Raw genomic sequence first — 15,358 nt, forward strand, 5'->3', positions numbered from 1 at the left:
TGCATTTTGCGAGAAGAACGCATTTTACTTGTAATTACACAATTTCCAAGAATCAGGCAGCGCAGCTAACGCACTCACGCGTCAACCACAAGTGCAGCAGAGCAGCAATGCATTCACTACTACACCCAAGTGAGTATTTGTTATGAGTATAACACGAGTGTATTAGTGTGAATCCGCAAACAACACGCAATCCGGCACGACGCCTCACACATATTGTCAGCCGAAACCACCAGATGCCAACGCAATCACACAGTAAGATGTGGGTCCGCCGCTTGACAGAAGCTTAATACACCTCAGCTCTTGTGGTTGTGTTAGAATGCGACAGCGGAAGACATCCTTGAGTGGGTGGTCAGGCTTGTAAGACACAGTGCTCTCGTAAGTAGGTTACCAAGCAACGCAGTATGCCTCAGAGTTCCGACAAGCTATTGGCATTTGATGAGTTTCATTTTTCTTTTTGAATAACTCTTCTTCATTCTAATAATAAGAAGACTGAGAGGTGGTTTCTTTATTTTTACCGCTTGCTTGATGTGGGTTTGTGCTTAATGTAAACAAAAGTCACGTGCTGACTTTATGAGCTGCAAGTGCAGCTGTTCTGTGCGCACGCGCGGATAAATGCGTGGCGGAGAGTTATGAGCAAGAGAACACTATATGCCTGCGAAAGAGGTAAACAACTTGAGCTGATATTTTTCGGTTTGAAATAAGCACTTTAGTACACAGAATTTACACTCTTATTCAACTGCGATACACTCTCTTAAAACCACTTTAGATATAAGCTTGCCTATAAGCAAGTGAGACTTCATTACTGCGAACTCTAAACTTTTAAAAGTACGTCGCTCATTAAAACGACTCAACACTTATTTGTGGGAATGTTTGCTGCCGCCGCAACAACAATATTATAAAAATACAAACAAGTGCACGTTGTAATTTAAACCGACCACAAGAATAACACACACAAATAATTATTTTTTTTTTGTCATACAACAAACATGTATACGATAGATATATTGAACATTCAAATTTAATGCAAATCATTTTGACTTCGAATATGTCAAATATTCTTCGAGTTTGTAATTCACACACAGAAAATGGGCTAATGAGCCTGGCGCGTGTATACACTAGACACTAATTATAAAACTATGAAAACTGGTATATGTAAATGAAAAAAAAAAAAAAAATATTTTTATGTTCGCTGCTTCAATGTTCCATGTTCTTGCGATGCGCCATTTGCAGTTCAAAGCGACGATTTGAACGCACACCTCTTATTAGCTGACCGAAACGCTTCTCTGCCGTGCCAGGAGTGGTGCGCGTGCTGGCCGCACGCCCCTTAAACATGTCCATGTGACGCTGACGACGTGAAGCCATTTTTTCATCAACGGTCAATGTTGGCACGACCGTTGTGTTTGTGTTCGGAGCAATTGTTTTCGTTACAGCGCCACTGGTCATGTGTACACCGGTTGTGTTAGCCGATTTTGCATTGTTGGCATGCGATTCGAGTGCCGTTGATAGGTTGAAAGCTGGACGCGCCACATGCCGTGCTATTGTTGGTTTGAACACATTTTTAGCCGGCGTTATTTGTTTGTTTTTAATATTGCTGCCAACTGATATGATGTGCGGCTTAATGATACCCAAGCGTGGATTTGGTAATTTTACTTCACGATTTTCCTTTTGTGTTGTTGTTTCTGCTGTGGCTAATGGTTTGCAAACACCAATGCGCGGTATGGGCAACTTAGAATCGTGGAGATCTTTGTGTGATGTTTCCAATGCTTTAAACATAGATGTATTACTATGTCCTGAAAATGTTAAATTTACCGTTGGTTGTAAATTAAGACGTTTCACTGCTTTAGATTTTTCCGGATTCGTAGTCGTGGCAGAAGCTTGATAGGTCTTTACTGTTTTTTGTGCAGAAGCTAATACAAAAAAGATTACTCATTTTACATATTTAATTTTTTTTGTTTTCATCAATGACAACTCACCAACACGATCTTTGGAGGCCGAATTTGTGAGCACTTTTGCGCGTTCTGCCTTACGATTTACATGGTCGACTAAATTTTCCATTTTCTCGAAATGCTTTTGATGTATAGCTGCGAAATTTGGTAATTTTGTACGTGCTGGTTTGTTCTTTTGTGGTGTCACACCCATTTTACTCGGAGTTTGAACTGTAAATTGTGAAATATGTTTTCTATTTAACAAGCTAAACAAAAATAATTTATTCTAAAAGACACTTACTTCGAAGTTTTGATTTATTTATCATTGCCTCATCAAAGGACAAAGAACGTTTGCGGCGTTGGGTTATAACTGAAAATTGTTGATTTTTTTTTAGTTTTTAAATTACGCTACAATGAACTCACTTAAACTATTATGTACTTACAGGTTTCAGTAGTTGCCGGCTTTAAGACTGGATTTTTCCTGACACTCTGTACCATACGTACGTCCAAATCTTCCAAAATAGTAGTCGTATTAGCAGGACTGTAAAAAGTGACATTCTTACGTTTCTCTGCTTCTGCGCCTCCAATACACACAGAAAAGGAACGTTTTCGGATGCTACGCAGTACAGCTTCTTTCGGTTCTATTTTGGAAATTTCTATAGTGATAGGTGGTTCCTTGGCCTCACACTTGTCGTCAATGTCATCTTCTATTTCTGTAATATCAGTATTTTTCCTGTATGGTGTTGGCATACGTTTCGCACTCTTCGAGTATCTTTTCGGTGTTGTACCATCACTCAGCGGTGCCGTTACATTTAAACTTTGATCTACACCCTTATCGGTAGTTAAAATTATACGAGGTGCTTTGGGAGGTGGCGAAGTTGAACCTTCATCATCGGAAAATTGTAATGGCTGCATTTCATCTTCTTCGCTAGCATTGAAAGTGTCATCATTGATTGTTACGATTTCGACTTCTGCTTTACACTCTTCTGATTTTTCACATTTCTCAACATTATTGGTAATTTCGTTTATTTCATCTGATTCCTTAATCTTTTCGTCTTGGGATTGGATGGCTTCATTAATTTGCACATGTTCTTTAACTTCGGTAGTATCTTCATTGTCACTAGAATTCTTAAACTCTGATTTATTTTCATCATCGGCAAGTTGCAATGGGTGAATTTCTACTTCTTCATCTGCTTGATTTATCATAATGCAATCACTACTGTTGAAAGTGTCATCTTTAATTGTTTCAATTTGTACTTCTGCTATATATTCAGATTTTTCAGTTTTTTCAACATTAATTTCTGTAATTTCATTATCTGCTTCTTCAATATTTTCGTCTTGTGATTGAGTGACTACATTATTTTGTACATCTTCTTTAACTTCGGTAGTATCTTCATTGTCACTTAAATTCTTCAAATTTGATTTATTTTCATCATCGGGAATTTGCAATGGCTGTATTTCTACTTCATCTTCCTTAATTGTTGCAATATGTACTTCTGCTATATCTTCCGATGTTTCACCATTTTCAACATTAATTTCCGCAATTTCGTTTATATTTTCTGCTAACTTAATATTTTCGTCTTCTGATTCAATGACTACTTTATTTTGCAAATGTTCTTTAACTTCGTTAGTATCTTCATTGTCACTTGAATTCTTCAACTTGGATTTATTCTTATCTCCAACCGTTTTACGGTTTTTCCTTCCTCGCTTTCGTGACACACGACCCACTTTGGCCGGTGTCCATCTCGGTTGTTGCTCTTCCGTATTAGTTTCCTCCTCTTCCTTATCCTTATTAATTTCATCTCCTACCTTTGATACAGATCTTAATTGACGTTTACAACTCACAATGTCTTCATATTCTTGTACGGGTTTAATGCTTTTGCGGCTGCTGCGTCTAGGAGTCTGCAACAATGTATTGTTTCTTCCTACACTAGGCGATTCAAATTGTCTCTCCACATTGTTGTTGGATTTTGGTGTTTGCGGAACTTTATTTTCCTTCGCAGTATCCATTTCTATGTCACTATCGTCTTCTTGGGTTATTATCAGCGGATTGCGACGCGACGACCTCCGGCACTGGCTTTTGGATGAGCCTTCAGCTTTGGATTCCTGTAAAGCTGCAATTAAGAAAACATTTAAACTTTTTCTAGAGCTCATTATTTAACATCGCACTTACAGATACTCATATTATTTTTATATAATTTAAATAAGAGTTTAAAAACTAGAAAGTTATGACTTTTTTAGACGCTTCTTTTCAACTTCAAATTGAAATACAGTTTGTTGCGGATTGTTTGAAAAATTGCTGAATTCATTTTCAATCAGAATTCAGCAACCAATTGGAATTGAAAGAGTTGCCAGCACAACCACAAAGAAATGATTTATTTATTATTAGCCTTTATTACTTTTATTGGCAAATTTCAAAAATTAACTATTAAAAATTTATTATTTTAATACCTTGACTCCACCAGCAATATGGCTTTTCAAAAAAGTATCAACTGAATAAAAATATTGGTTCTTCATTCAATATGAATATTACTACTTAAGCGTTGGCAACTTAGGTTATGTTTTTCTGCTGAATTCATTCCATAAGGTAATTTATTTTACTTGGGCTGCCACTTCGTTTTACCTGGTGCTGTGTGAACTTCTTGTGTTGTCTGAAAATAAATATTGTGTTTTCTGGTAACTCTACAAGTGGTTTAGAAATTAGAACGGCCCAAAAATTGCACATAGTAGTTTTTGGGCAGAGAAATTTCATTTTCATTAATGGAATTACGTGCAAATTATGTGAGGAATATGAATTGGTGTTCTTAATTGGTAATTTAATTAAATTATATGAGTTTTATAACAAATAAAGTTAAGTGGTGAGTGTGTTACAGAATGTGATTAAATTAACATTGTATGCTCGGAAAAGACCTTGAACATAAAGTAAACAAATCTCTGTTAGCATAGATAACAGTACAAAGCAATTTTCCTAATTAACTAAATACATTAGATCAGTGCTATAATGAACATAAATTTGCTAAAATGTGAGAATTAAATAGAACGTGTGCATATAACGTTTGGTGCGAAAAGTATTCACTTAGTGCTAGTAGCAATAGATATATTTTAGATAATTAGAACGATAAGCATCTTGCGTGCGTGATTAGTCATGATTCCCTTGTAAATGCTTTGATTGTATATTTTCAGCAATATTTACAATATACGTAATCTCCAACAACTTTACATCGTGCTGCAATGGGCAAAGATCAAGAGCTGTTGGAGGCAGCACGCATCGGAAATATTGCTGTTGTAGGCAAAATACTTGAGCAGATTTCGAAACGTAACAGTGGGCCATTCTCAAGGTTGGTTAAAATAAACAAACTTTCTTACGCGTATGTGCTTAATATAAAATCAAATTTAATTTTTTTAGTTTTCGGCGTAGCCCATGCATCAATAGTCAAGATGTAAATGGCTATACGCCACTACATCACGCATGTTTAAATGGACACGGTAATATTGTGCGACTGCTATTGATGCAAAATGCTGCGCCCGATATGCCGGATATACGTGGATCAACACCCTTATATTTAGCAGCTTGGGCTGGTCATGATGAGATAGTAAAACAGCTCTTGCTGCACACACCAAAAGCAGCAAATCCAAATGCACAGGTTGGTAGAAACTTTCTTCTAGAGTCAAATTAGCAAATTAAATGCAAAATGAAAATTTGCCTCCACTTTCCAGACTATCGACAATGAGACACCATTGCATTGTGCCGCACAACATGGCCATAATACAGTGCTAGCCATTTTACTTGCCTATGGTGCTGATCCAACTGTGCGCAATAATAGTTTTCAAACTGCATTAGATCTAGCCGCGCAATTCGGCCGATTACAAGCAGTACAAACCTTAATACGCACACATCCTGAATTGTTAGCACCATATCGTTCAACTGGTAGCCGAACGCCTACAACTTCAGCTATTGAATCTACGCCGTACACAATTTCACCTTCAACACATTTATTCACACACACATGCTTGCATTTAGCTAGTCGTAACGGCCATAAAAAAGTAGTGGAAGCACTCTTAGCCGCCGGTGTCGATGTAAACATTATGACTAATTCGGGCACTGCCCTTCACGAGGCTGCACTTTGTGGCAAGAAGGCTGTGGTCAATGTGCTGCTACAAGCTGGTGTTAATCCAAATGCTACCGACGGCTCAGGGCATACAGCACTAGATTTGCTCAAGGATTATCCACCACATGTAACTTACGAAATCGTATGCGCAATAAAAGGTACGTTGTACGATCCGAGCGTATTTTTTATTGTAAAAGAAAAAACAACAAATTTGCTAATTTTTGGTTAGATTTTTATAAAGACGCCTCGAATGGTACACACTTTAAGCCAATAAACGAGCTGAGCGACGGTGACGAGCATGAGCGTAGCGATAGTTCCATCTCGCCAGTGCCAAATCTAGCCTTCGAACGAAGGCAGAACGATGCAAAAGTCAGTGCTATTGCACACAAGGAATTTTTAATGCCAAAGACGTAAGACTGGGAACGAATGAATGGCTCATTTGTGTATTGTAATTCACACACTCAGAATGCTCCATTTGCTGCACCCATTGTCCACGATCATTAATCATAAACGTGACACAGACTTGTCATTAAACAGCTACTCGTATCCTTATCGCTTAAGATGCAACCCAGCACTAGAATCAATATTAGTATGATATTAACTATTGTGATTAGCGAAGCTTTATACTATTATTATTATTATAAATATTATTATTATTTACATACATATACATAATACCTACTTATAACTACCCTATCATGCATATAAATGGAAAGCATTTATTTACAACTAACCAAAGTTCTGTATGTGTCTAGCATTGTAAAAAATATATTATGCATAACTGTTTACCTAAAAATCATCTGCAACTATGCGACTTTTAAATGTACATACATATTTATATACATATTTATTTTGCATCAATCCATTTGCGTTTCTGTGCTTGGTGATTCACACAATTCATACAATCTAATTCACCTGTTGCGTTCACAACAAAAACAACAAACAAATTGGCTTTCTAACAGAAATTTTAGTCATACGTAAGTGCCTGTCGTAAACTTATAGTGTTAAACGCTTCTACAATCAGGACAAATGTGAAATTGTAAATTGTTTACTTTATTATTGTTGTAACATTGCAATTGGAGTTGCCATTTCATCGTCTCTGCTCATCCTGCTAATATTATCTTGTATTTATGCCACGCTGCCACTTGTTGTGCGGCTTACAGTTTCCTCCCGTACGTGGCCAACGTGCCACACACATATATAAATCGTAGTTTTATTTATCTCATATATTCACGAATGAATGTATGTAATGAGTGTAACAAAAGCCGCATTAACACTAATTATGAGATGTTATATATGTAATATTCTCTTGTAGTGTGAAACCAAATAGACTTTCTGTTTCGATGAGTTCTCTCGAGCAGACCTGCAAGCCGCAATCTAACTATTTACCAATGAAACCGATTCTTTGGCAAAACTCCCATACAGACATTGCGCCTGCTTTTTGTCCAGACGGCCGCAATGTTGTGGCTGCCTTTTCAGCAGTAGAGAAACAGCGATCACTGTTTAGTGTTTTCAATACTCAACACCGCACCCGTAGTCCCAGCGGCCCGAGTAGATATGGTGGCCATGCGCAAATGACGCACAAAACAAACGAAAGTGTTCCATTGACCCGAACCGGTTCGGCGCATGAACTCCATGGTCTTAATACGAAACGTATGTCCACTTTAACATTTTTATTGATATTATTTGGCACTCATTTTAAAAAATCTACACATTAGGCGCTATTAACGCCAACACCCGCAATCGTTGCGTGGATGAGTATGTAGAGATGACTGACCCAAATTGTTTTACACGCTCCTCGCCAAATGTTACAGCGCCCGTTCATTTACAAAAATCGCATTCGTCCAGCACGCATGTGTCTACACGACAGCGTGGTGTTGATGAGTTTGTAAAAGTGTCTAATTTAAACACTTTTACAAGCGTCGCCAATAACACTACACTACCGAAAAAACCCATACCAAGTCCACGTTCCATAAAGACCAACGACTATGCCAATATTAATCACATGTTAACCACATCAAATTCAAATATTAATCGCACGTATGCGGCGGAATCGTTATCACCAACCATGCCTCAAAAGTAAGTAAAATAACATCACGTTGTTTTGTTGTTGTGCACCAGTTACACCGCATACTCACATAATCAGGTGTATATTACAGACCGCAGGACCAAAGCCCAACACCACCACCGGCGCCGCAGCCAATAAGCAAGCTATCGCCCGCAAAAGATGCGAACAATAATTGCCATAATATTAACGATAAGAAACACTCGCCGACACCCGATTTTCCGCCACCGTCGGTTACACAGGCGGAGCATACAATACTCGAATTTATGCGACCTACCAGCGTCCATAACAAGCGTAAATCATTGGGGCTGAAACATCATCAACCACATCCAGATTTAGAATCCTTCATTGTGGAAGCAATAAATCAATTTGAGCTGCCAGATTCTCCATTGAGCTCACGTGTTTCAGATTGTGTGGAGGAGTTTGTGGGTGACGCGCCTTTTGCAGGTGAGTTTCAGTTTAGTTCCACGAAATAAAATATAAACTCTGTGATTATAAAATATCAAATTTCCTCTCCATATAGGTCTTTTTAAAGGTTCCACTTTAAATTTGGCGTTGGATGTCAAGGAGGATGGTTCCGCCGTTAAACGTGCTTCTAGTGGCTTACGCTCACCGAGTTTGGTGCGCTCGATAAAACCGCTGCCACCCAAACGAAATATTTCGCAGTCGCGAAAATCTGTTGATAACGAAAATTTCAATGCTGCCCAAGTGTGGGCAGAGATTGATACAATACTAGAAAGTATTGGTAATGAGGTCAATGAACAGTCGCAAAAAATATTGGAACTCAATAAAAGCAACACCTTGAACAACAAGGATTCATTGCAAATACGTAGGCCAGCTGCTTTGTGTTTGGGTAATAACGATGATTGTGCAAACAACTGGTGCCATTCGCCAAATACACTTATTTTTGGACAAATACTCTACACAGTATATGTAAGTCGCACGCGATTTAATTGTACAAACAATTTAAGGTAATTTGTCTCCTTTTTTCAGTATCTAGGGTCCACTGTTATACGTGAATTGCATGGTACTACGTCCACGCGAAAATCCATATTAAAATTTAAACGAAATGCCACTCCACTGCCGGTAGTTAAGGAGCGCGAATCGAACCTATTGAAGGATTGCAATAATTTAACCAAAATGCTCAAAGAGTCTAATCAAGATACGCGCCTAAAAGTTGGTCTTGCTGTGTCCTGTGCTGGTGTTAAGTTTTTAAATACCGAAAATAGTGTAAGTTTTTCAATTATTAATGGCATGCTTTTAAGAAAAATAATTAATCACGTATATTTTAAGTCCACCATTTGTACGCACGATATCGAAAACATCAATTGCGTGTGCCAGGATGCTGAGGACCTGCGTTATTTTGCTTATATTACTAAAGAAGAAGATATGCATTACTGTCACGTTTTTATGGTGGATAATTTGGTATAAAGCTGTTTTATACATTTATATTATTTTTTATTACTATTATTTATCATTTCAGGAATTATCGCATGAGATAATTTTGACGTTGGGAGAGGCTTTTGAAGTTGCATATCAGTTAGCTTTAAGCAAAGACGATGTCGCACCGTTTTCTAATAATTCATCGTCTATGGAAAATATAGCCGAGGTTTAGTTTGACCTATAACTAACTGCTAACTATAATTTTTAATTCTATTTCATTTTGTATTCAACCACTAGTCGTTGGTCTTTATAATGTAAAACTGTATTAATGATGGTATTTAAAGCCTACAAGGTTTTGTTTATCGCATTTTTTACGATTCTTGCAAGATCGTACGTCGCTTTTCGAGTTTTGTTAATTTTTAATGTTTTAATACAAACTTGTTATTTATGAAAAAAATCGCATATCTTTTATTTTGTTTACTATAGTTCGTTAGTTAATGTCCGGAAACTCAATCAGTACATCCTGCGCAGAATTTAAAGAAATATATTTCGAATTTGACCTATTTACGGCAATTAGGTATGACGTTCGAAATATAACAACACCGATTCCTTTGTAAAACAATTATATTCATATTCCGTATGATTTCAGTATATAACTATTATGAAAACTATACATATTTTAATTATATATGAATTATTCAAATTTACAGCCAGTTCAGCTTACCACCTTTCGCAAAAAATTTTAATTAAAGTTACCACAGTATGGCAACATTGACATTTCAGCAGAAATGCACCCCTGTCATTGTTTGACATACGGCATTTCGCCGTCAGGTGTGAAAATTATATTTTCACATTATTGAAGAAATAACAATTTGTTTTATTTTGTGGATATTGTTAAAAAATCGCTGATATTATCCGAAAAGGCAGAAATGGAAAAGTCGAAGGCGAAAGTTACGACAGAGGATATTGCTGATGGCGAAGGTAAGCTGGTGTGCATTTACATTAGATGGTACGCTTCCATGTGCAGGGTGAGGCCGACAGGCTATTTAGCACGTTTTTTATTTACAAGAAAATGTTTGGATTTCTTACAAATCAAGTCAAAATGTTTCACACAGTTTGAAAGTTTGCAGTGTACTCAGTTATTTTTAGACTGTTAAGCTGTTACAAGCAACAACGTAAAGAAAAAATAATAATTTTAAGACAAAAATCCTAGTTCTTGATAAGGTATGAGATTTGTAGTTTTCTAGTTAATACAATAAAATTCATTGTATTGCATTTACAGTTGCTGGCATCAAAAATGATGGTTTTACTAAAGGAACTGTTGATGGTGAACCGAAAAGCAAAGTAGCAAAGCTTAGCTCAGCAGAAAATATCAAAGCTGACCTAACACTTAATCATTCATACACAACACCAACATTTACAGCGCAGCTAAAGGCAGAATGGAGCTCACAAGAGAAACAAGACTTTCACGATGTGACAACGGATGTTAAAGTTTTTAAAGATCCCTTTCAAGTATGCCTGCTACCCGATCTGCTACAAAACAAAATTACTTGTCGACAACTTGTTGACGAAATGGTGCAGAAAGTGCAATGGTCACGCAAACAAATGGATTTGTACGAATTCTATCAAAGTACAGACTTGTCTAATATGGCTAGTTGTAAATTATTAACAAGTTTCTTACAAATGCTAAGACGCACCGTGCGACCGTGGCTAGAGGCTTTGACAGGCCTAAAATTAGATTATGTTTCTGCGTCTTGCTCTATGTATACTTGCGGCGATTACCTATTGGTGCACGATGACTTACTGAAAGACCGACAAATAGCTTTCATATACTACTTATCACCTTGGGAGAATGCGGAACAGTGGCGTGAAGAACAAGGAGGTTGTTTGGAACTCTTCAACAGTGATGAACATGGTTTTCCATTATTCCCCGTGAAGCGAAAAATTTCACCTAAAAATAACCAATTTGCCTTTTTCAAAGTCGGCGCGCGTTCATTTCATCAAGTAGGCGAAGTCACATCGTTCGACTATCCACGTCTTACTATAAACGGCTGGTTCCATGGCGCGTCTAATGATGACTTAATCGCCGATATAATGCGTCCATTTGAAAAACAAGAATTCACAACACCCGTAAATAAGCTACCCATCAATATCAGTGAACTCTTAAACGAGGTATACTTGAAAGCGCAAACCAAAAAAAGCATACAAAAACGCATCGAAGACAATTCGGAGATTTGTTTATACGAGTTTTTAAGGCGTGAAATTTTCGAACAAGCGCTCGAACAGTTATTGCACGATGATACATTGAAATGGCGTCGCGAAGGACCAGCGAATGCGCACAATTACGAAGTGCTCGAATTGGATACGGCCAATAATGCGATATCACGTTTGATTTCACTTTTTTCAAGCACCGAAATGTTTGCCTTACTACGTGACTACACCGATCTGGACTTGGCTGGACCAAATGCAGCTGAGCCAACATATAATCTGCAGCTACAACGTTGGTCACACGGCAACTACACGGTGCTCGGTGACGGCGCCATATGCGAGGAGAACACATTGGACTTAATCTATTACCTTAATGCAAGTGAAGGCGCTGCTATTGTTACCTATCTCTCGCCTGAAGCGGATGAACCGCTGCCAAAGCAACGAAATGCAGGTTCAGATTATGATGATATGGATTTCGATGAAGAGGACGATGACTCTGTACTCTTAACAATTACACCAGTGGATAATGCGCTGAATATTGTTTATCGTTGTGAAGGCACGACGAAGTTTACCAAATATGTCTCGCGTAATACGCCGCTGGAAAGAGGGCCGGTCTACGTGATTTCTTGCAGTTACAAAGAATAGTGCAGAGCGCTAATCAACGATTTCTAAGCGACGACGCACAATTATCTTTAGTCATATGAATTATCGATATGATAACAGTAATTATATTTCTGTTGTACAACAAATGTTTTGTGTGTTGTGTTACATTGAAAGAATGGCACATAGTACCGTATAACGGTGCATGAAAATCATAATGCAGCATGCAAGAACTCTTGAAAGCAAGCAAAACACAGTTTATACCTCCTATTAATTATTTTGTTAAAATTTAATTATTTAATGCAGAAATAATAAAATAAAAATGTATTAGTTGTTCCAAATGACCAAATTATTTGTTTGAGTGTGACGAAATTCCATTTTATATGCGGAAAATGGTTTGTATTTTCATTCCAAAAATAAAAAAAAAATTACATAAATAAAAAAGTGAAAAAAATATTTAAAAAGTGAAAATATTTTTTTTTTGAAAAGTGAAAATAATTTTTTATTTAAAAAATTAAATTTAAATACTTCTACTTCCCTGTGTTGCATTTATATTGTTAAATAAACCGTTATTCAAAAGTGAAATTCAAGCGTGATACTTAACTTTGCTTAATATTTTCCAGATAAATATCGTCTCTTTGCCTCCATGGCTTTCATGATTGTGGTCATTATTGTTGGTGTGCCTATGTGGTGGAAGACAACTGAAGTGTACAGGTAAATTAAATTATATACATAAATTTTATATATTATTAATAACAATATATTTTTTTTTTGCAAAAATTTCATAACAGAGTCAACCTACCATCAGCGGACATCTTGAGTTTGAGCGACAAACCGATAGAAATCGCTACCAAGATAGCCATATTCACATTTGAAAAGTCACGCGGTGAACTGCTAGTCAAAGAGTTGACGGAAGCTTATGCCAATAACGGTATATTTTCACTTCATTTATAATATCAGAATTTCTCCAATATGTTTCTTACATTACAGAGCTATGGCATCCACAATTTGTACAAATTGCGCCATTTGAACAATCGCTGCATACCAAAACTCCCGCTAGTCTGGAGAATATATTGCTGAAAGCGGAAGAAATTAAAGCGGGAGATTTCATCTTCATTGAATGGCCAAAATTGCAAGAAGAAGTTTTGCTCACAGCCGAGCGTTCCGCGCTGATAAGGAGTGATACCTGTATGTTTTCCTTAGAAATTTTATTCTTACTGACTACATTTATTTACTCCTTACTTCGCTTAATTACAGCTTCTACACGTATTAAGCAGGTCATAAATCTACTTTTACTCCAAACTCATCGCATTCAGCAGATACTTAACGAGAACCACCGACAAGCGGTCAAGAGTGAAGCGCCACAGACTGAGTATGATGTCGTGGTTTCGATATTGAATCCACGCCCGGATATAATGAATGCCAAATGGAATGTGCGCATGGCTGTGGAGAGTAAGTAGACAAAATTAATTAATTTTTTATTAATTTATTAACAATTTGCCTTCCAATTAACTTCTTAGCCTACATTGCGCCATTTCTGAAGGAAGTCTCACAAATATCCAATTATACGCTCACCACACAATGGAAATACCAACTCCCCTTTGAAGCTGACTTAAAGCAAGTGCGCGATAGCTCTAAAATAGGTCGTCATTACGCTTTGGGCGAGGCCGATTTACCGCACATAATTACGTCGATTGAAAAGAATCTTGGCGTTGGCATCACAGCCAAGCCGGCAATTAATTTAGTGGTTTACATAACACCCTGTGACATTGCGCCCGTGCACATTTACAATCGCCAGAACAGGCAAGCCACACGCCAGAAGGTGGACTCATTCATTTCGCCCAAATGGGGTGGCATTATCATTGCCAATCCGCCAATCGAGGCTTGTCTGTCCTACAACACGGCACAACAGCCGGTCGAATTTTACGTGAATACCAATGACGTCATGCAAATTATGTTGTATCAACTGCAGAAGCTCTTGGACATCAATGCGGAGGTGCGGCACTAACAATTAAAATATATTTTTTCAATCAATATTTACGTAATTGCATTTTCAGTTCAACTTAGAGGGCGTCAAAACGGTGGCTTTGGAGCAGACAGCGCCACGTCGTTGGGAATACGAGGCTTATATACGCCGTAGCGTAGTAATGCACATCGCGACCGCAAGCAATACACTGCAGAGCCTCATCAAGCTGCTGGGTAAGTGTTTCCCAATTCATAATATAACGGTACCTGAAAATAACGCTACTTTATATCTTCTACAGACAACATCAGTTACATTGTTATCAATGACGACGTGGGCGAGTCCATAAATGACGCGTATAAAAAATTGCTCTTGGCCAAGCAGGCGCTTGCTGCCGGCAATCTCTTGGCTGCTTCCGATTATGCACGCACTGCCTTTGCCGCTTCGGAGCATGCCTTCTTCGATGCCAGTCTATTGGCGCAGTTATACTTTCCCGATGAACAAAAATATGCCATTTACATTCCATTGTTCCTGCCCATTATGGTGCCGGTGATCACGTCGTTCACAATGATTCGTAAACTGCTGACGAAATTGCGAAATGCAGAAAATCGCTTGATCTAACTGTAATTAATTGATATGTACGTTTGTATGTACTGCTTTTGTATGTATGTCATTTAGCTACAAATTCATGGTAGTATTATTAATTTATAGACTGTAATGATTTCGCTGATAATATTGAGTAAAAAAACAATTTCGTATAAATAGTATGTGTTTTAATCAAACTTAAATCTTATTGATGGAGCTTGATTCAAACTTTTATGGCGCTCTCCTAAAGGCAGGTTTTTAATAACAACTGGGAAAGGTTAGAACGATATTTTGGATGCAGGATAACTGTTAAAATACCTGAAACATTGTTTAAAGGGTGCTTCTTATTCCAAAGAATTCAAGCCAATATCCAAAAAATTAATATACACTTAATAATAATGCATCAACTTACCAAAGATCGCTCAACACTTCGAACTATTGTGGTAAAAGTTATTAGACCTTTTATTGGAGTAGCAATGGACTGGTAAGGGTTATAGGAGCGTTTTAGGAAGTTAACAGA

General features: G+C 37.5%; 3 protein-coding genes across 9 annotated transcripts; 2 read left to right on the forward strand and 1 right to left on the reverse strand.

Annotated features, from left to right (window-relative positions):
• Positions 1-986: 986 nt before the first annotated feature.
• On the reverse strand, positions 987-4,258 carry LOC105220713 (uncharacterized). Its single transcript, XM_011197178.3, has 5 exons — positions 4,099-4,258; positions 2,369-4,039; positions 2,227-2,295; positions 1,974-2,156; positions 987-1,907 (listed from the first exon to the last, which is right to left on the reverse strand). The coding sequence occupies exons 1-5, from the start codon at positions 4,106-4,108 to the stop codon at positions 1,195-1,197; spliced, it is 2,646 nt and encodes an 881-aa protein (XP_011195480.1). The 5' UTR covers positions 4,109-4,258; the 3' UTR covers positions 987-1,194.
• Positions 4,259-4,576: 318 nt separating this feature from the next.
• LOC105220712 (ankyrin repeat and SAM domain-containing protein 1A) lies at positions 4,577-9,917 on the forward strand. 6 transcript variants are annotated; one of them, XM_029044752.2, is made up of 12 exons: positions 4,577-4,736; positions 5,109-5,263; positions 5,332-5,569; positions 5,643-6,192; positions 6,276-6,444; positions 7,350-7,687; positions 7,753-8,113; positions 8,194-8,546; positions 8,623-9,032; positions 9,093-9,329; positions 9,393-9,524; positions 9,583-9,917. In XM_029044752.2, exons 2-12 carry the CDS (start codon positions 5,157-5,159, stop codon positions 9,712-9,714), a joined length of 3,027 nt encoding a protein of 1,008 aa, XP_028900585.1. In that variant the 5' UTR covers positions 4,577-4,736; positions 5,109-5,156; the 3' UTR covers positions 9,715-9,917. The 6 variants fall into 6 exon arrangements, with proteins under 6 accessions (XP_028900585.1, XP_011195475.1, XP_011195479.1 ...); XM_011197173.3 differs by having other exon boundaries at positions 6,264-6,444; positions 9,583-9,913; XM_011197174.3 differs by having other exon boundaries at positions 4,597-4,783; positions 6,264-6,444; positions 9,583-9,914.
• Positions 9,918-10,273: 356 nt separating this feature from the next.
• Positions 10,274-15,015, forward strand: LOC105220711 (prolyl 3-hydroxylase sudestada1). 2 transcript variants are annotated; one of them, XM_011197171.3, is made up of 8 exons: positions 10,284-10,463; positions 12,914-13,004; positions 13,082-13,221; positions 13,281-13,478; positions 13,548-13,742; positions 13,811-14,286; positions 14,348-14,489; positions 14,555-15,015. In XM_011197171.3, the coding sequence occupies exons 1-8, from the start codon at positions 10,412-10,414 to the stop codon at positions 14,872-14,874; spliced, it is 1,614 nt and encodes a 537-aa protein (XP_011195473.1). In that variant the 5' UTR covers positions 10,284-10,411; the 3' UTR covers positions 14,875-15,015. The 2 variants fall into 2 exon arrangements, with proteins under 2 accessions (XP_011195471.1, XP_011195473.1); XM_011197169.3 differs by lacking the exons at positions 12,914-13,004; positions 13,082-13,221; positions 13,281-13,478; ... (2 more) ...; positions 14,348-14,489; positions 14,555-15,015 and adding an exon at positions 10,765-12,639 and having other exon boundaries at positions 10,274-10,463.
• The last annotated feature ends 343 nt before the right edge of the window (positions 15,016-15,358 follow it).

The sequence above is a fragment of the Zeugodacus cucurbitae genome, chromosome 2 (assembly GCF_028554725.1).
Source record: "Zeugodacus cucurbitae isolate PBARC_wt_2022May chromosome 2, idZeuCucr1.2, whole genome shotgun sequence".
NCBI lineage: Eukaryota > Metazoa > Arthropoda > Insecta > Diptera > Tephritidae > Zeugodacus > Zeugodacus cucurbitae.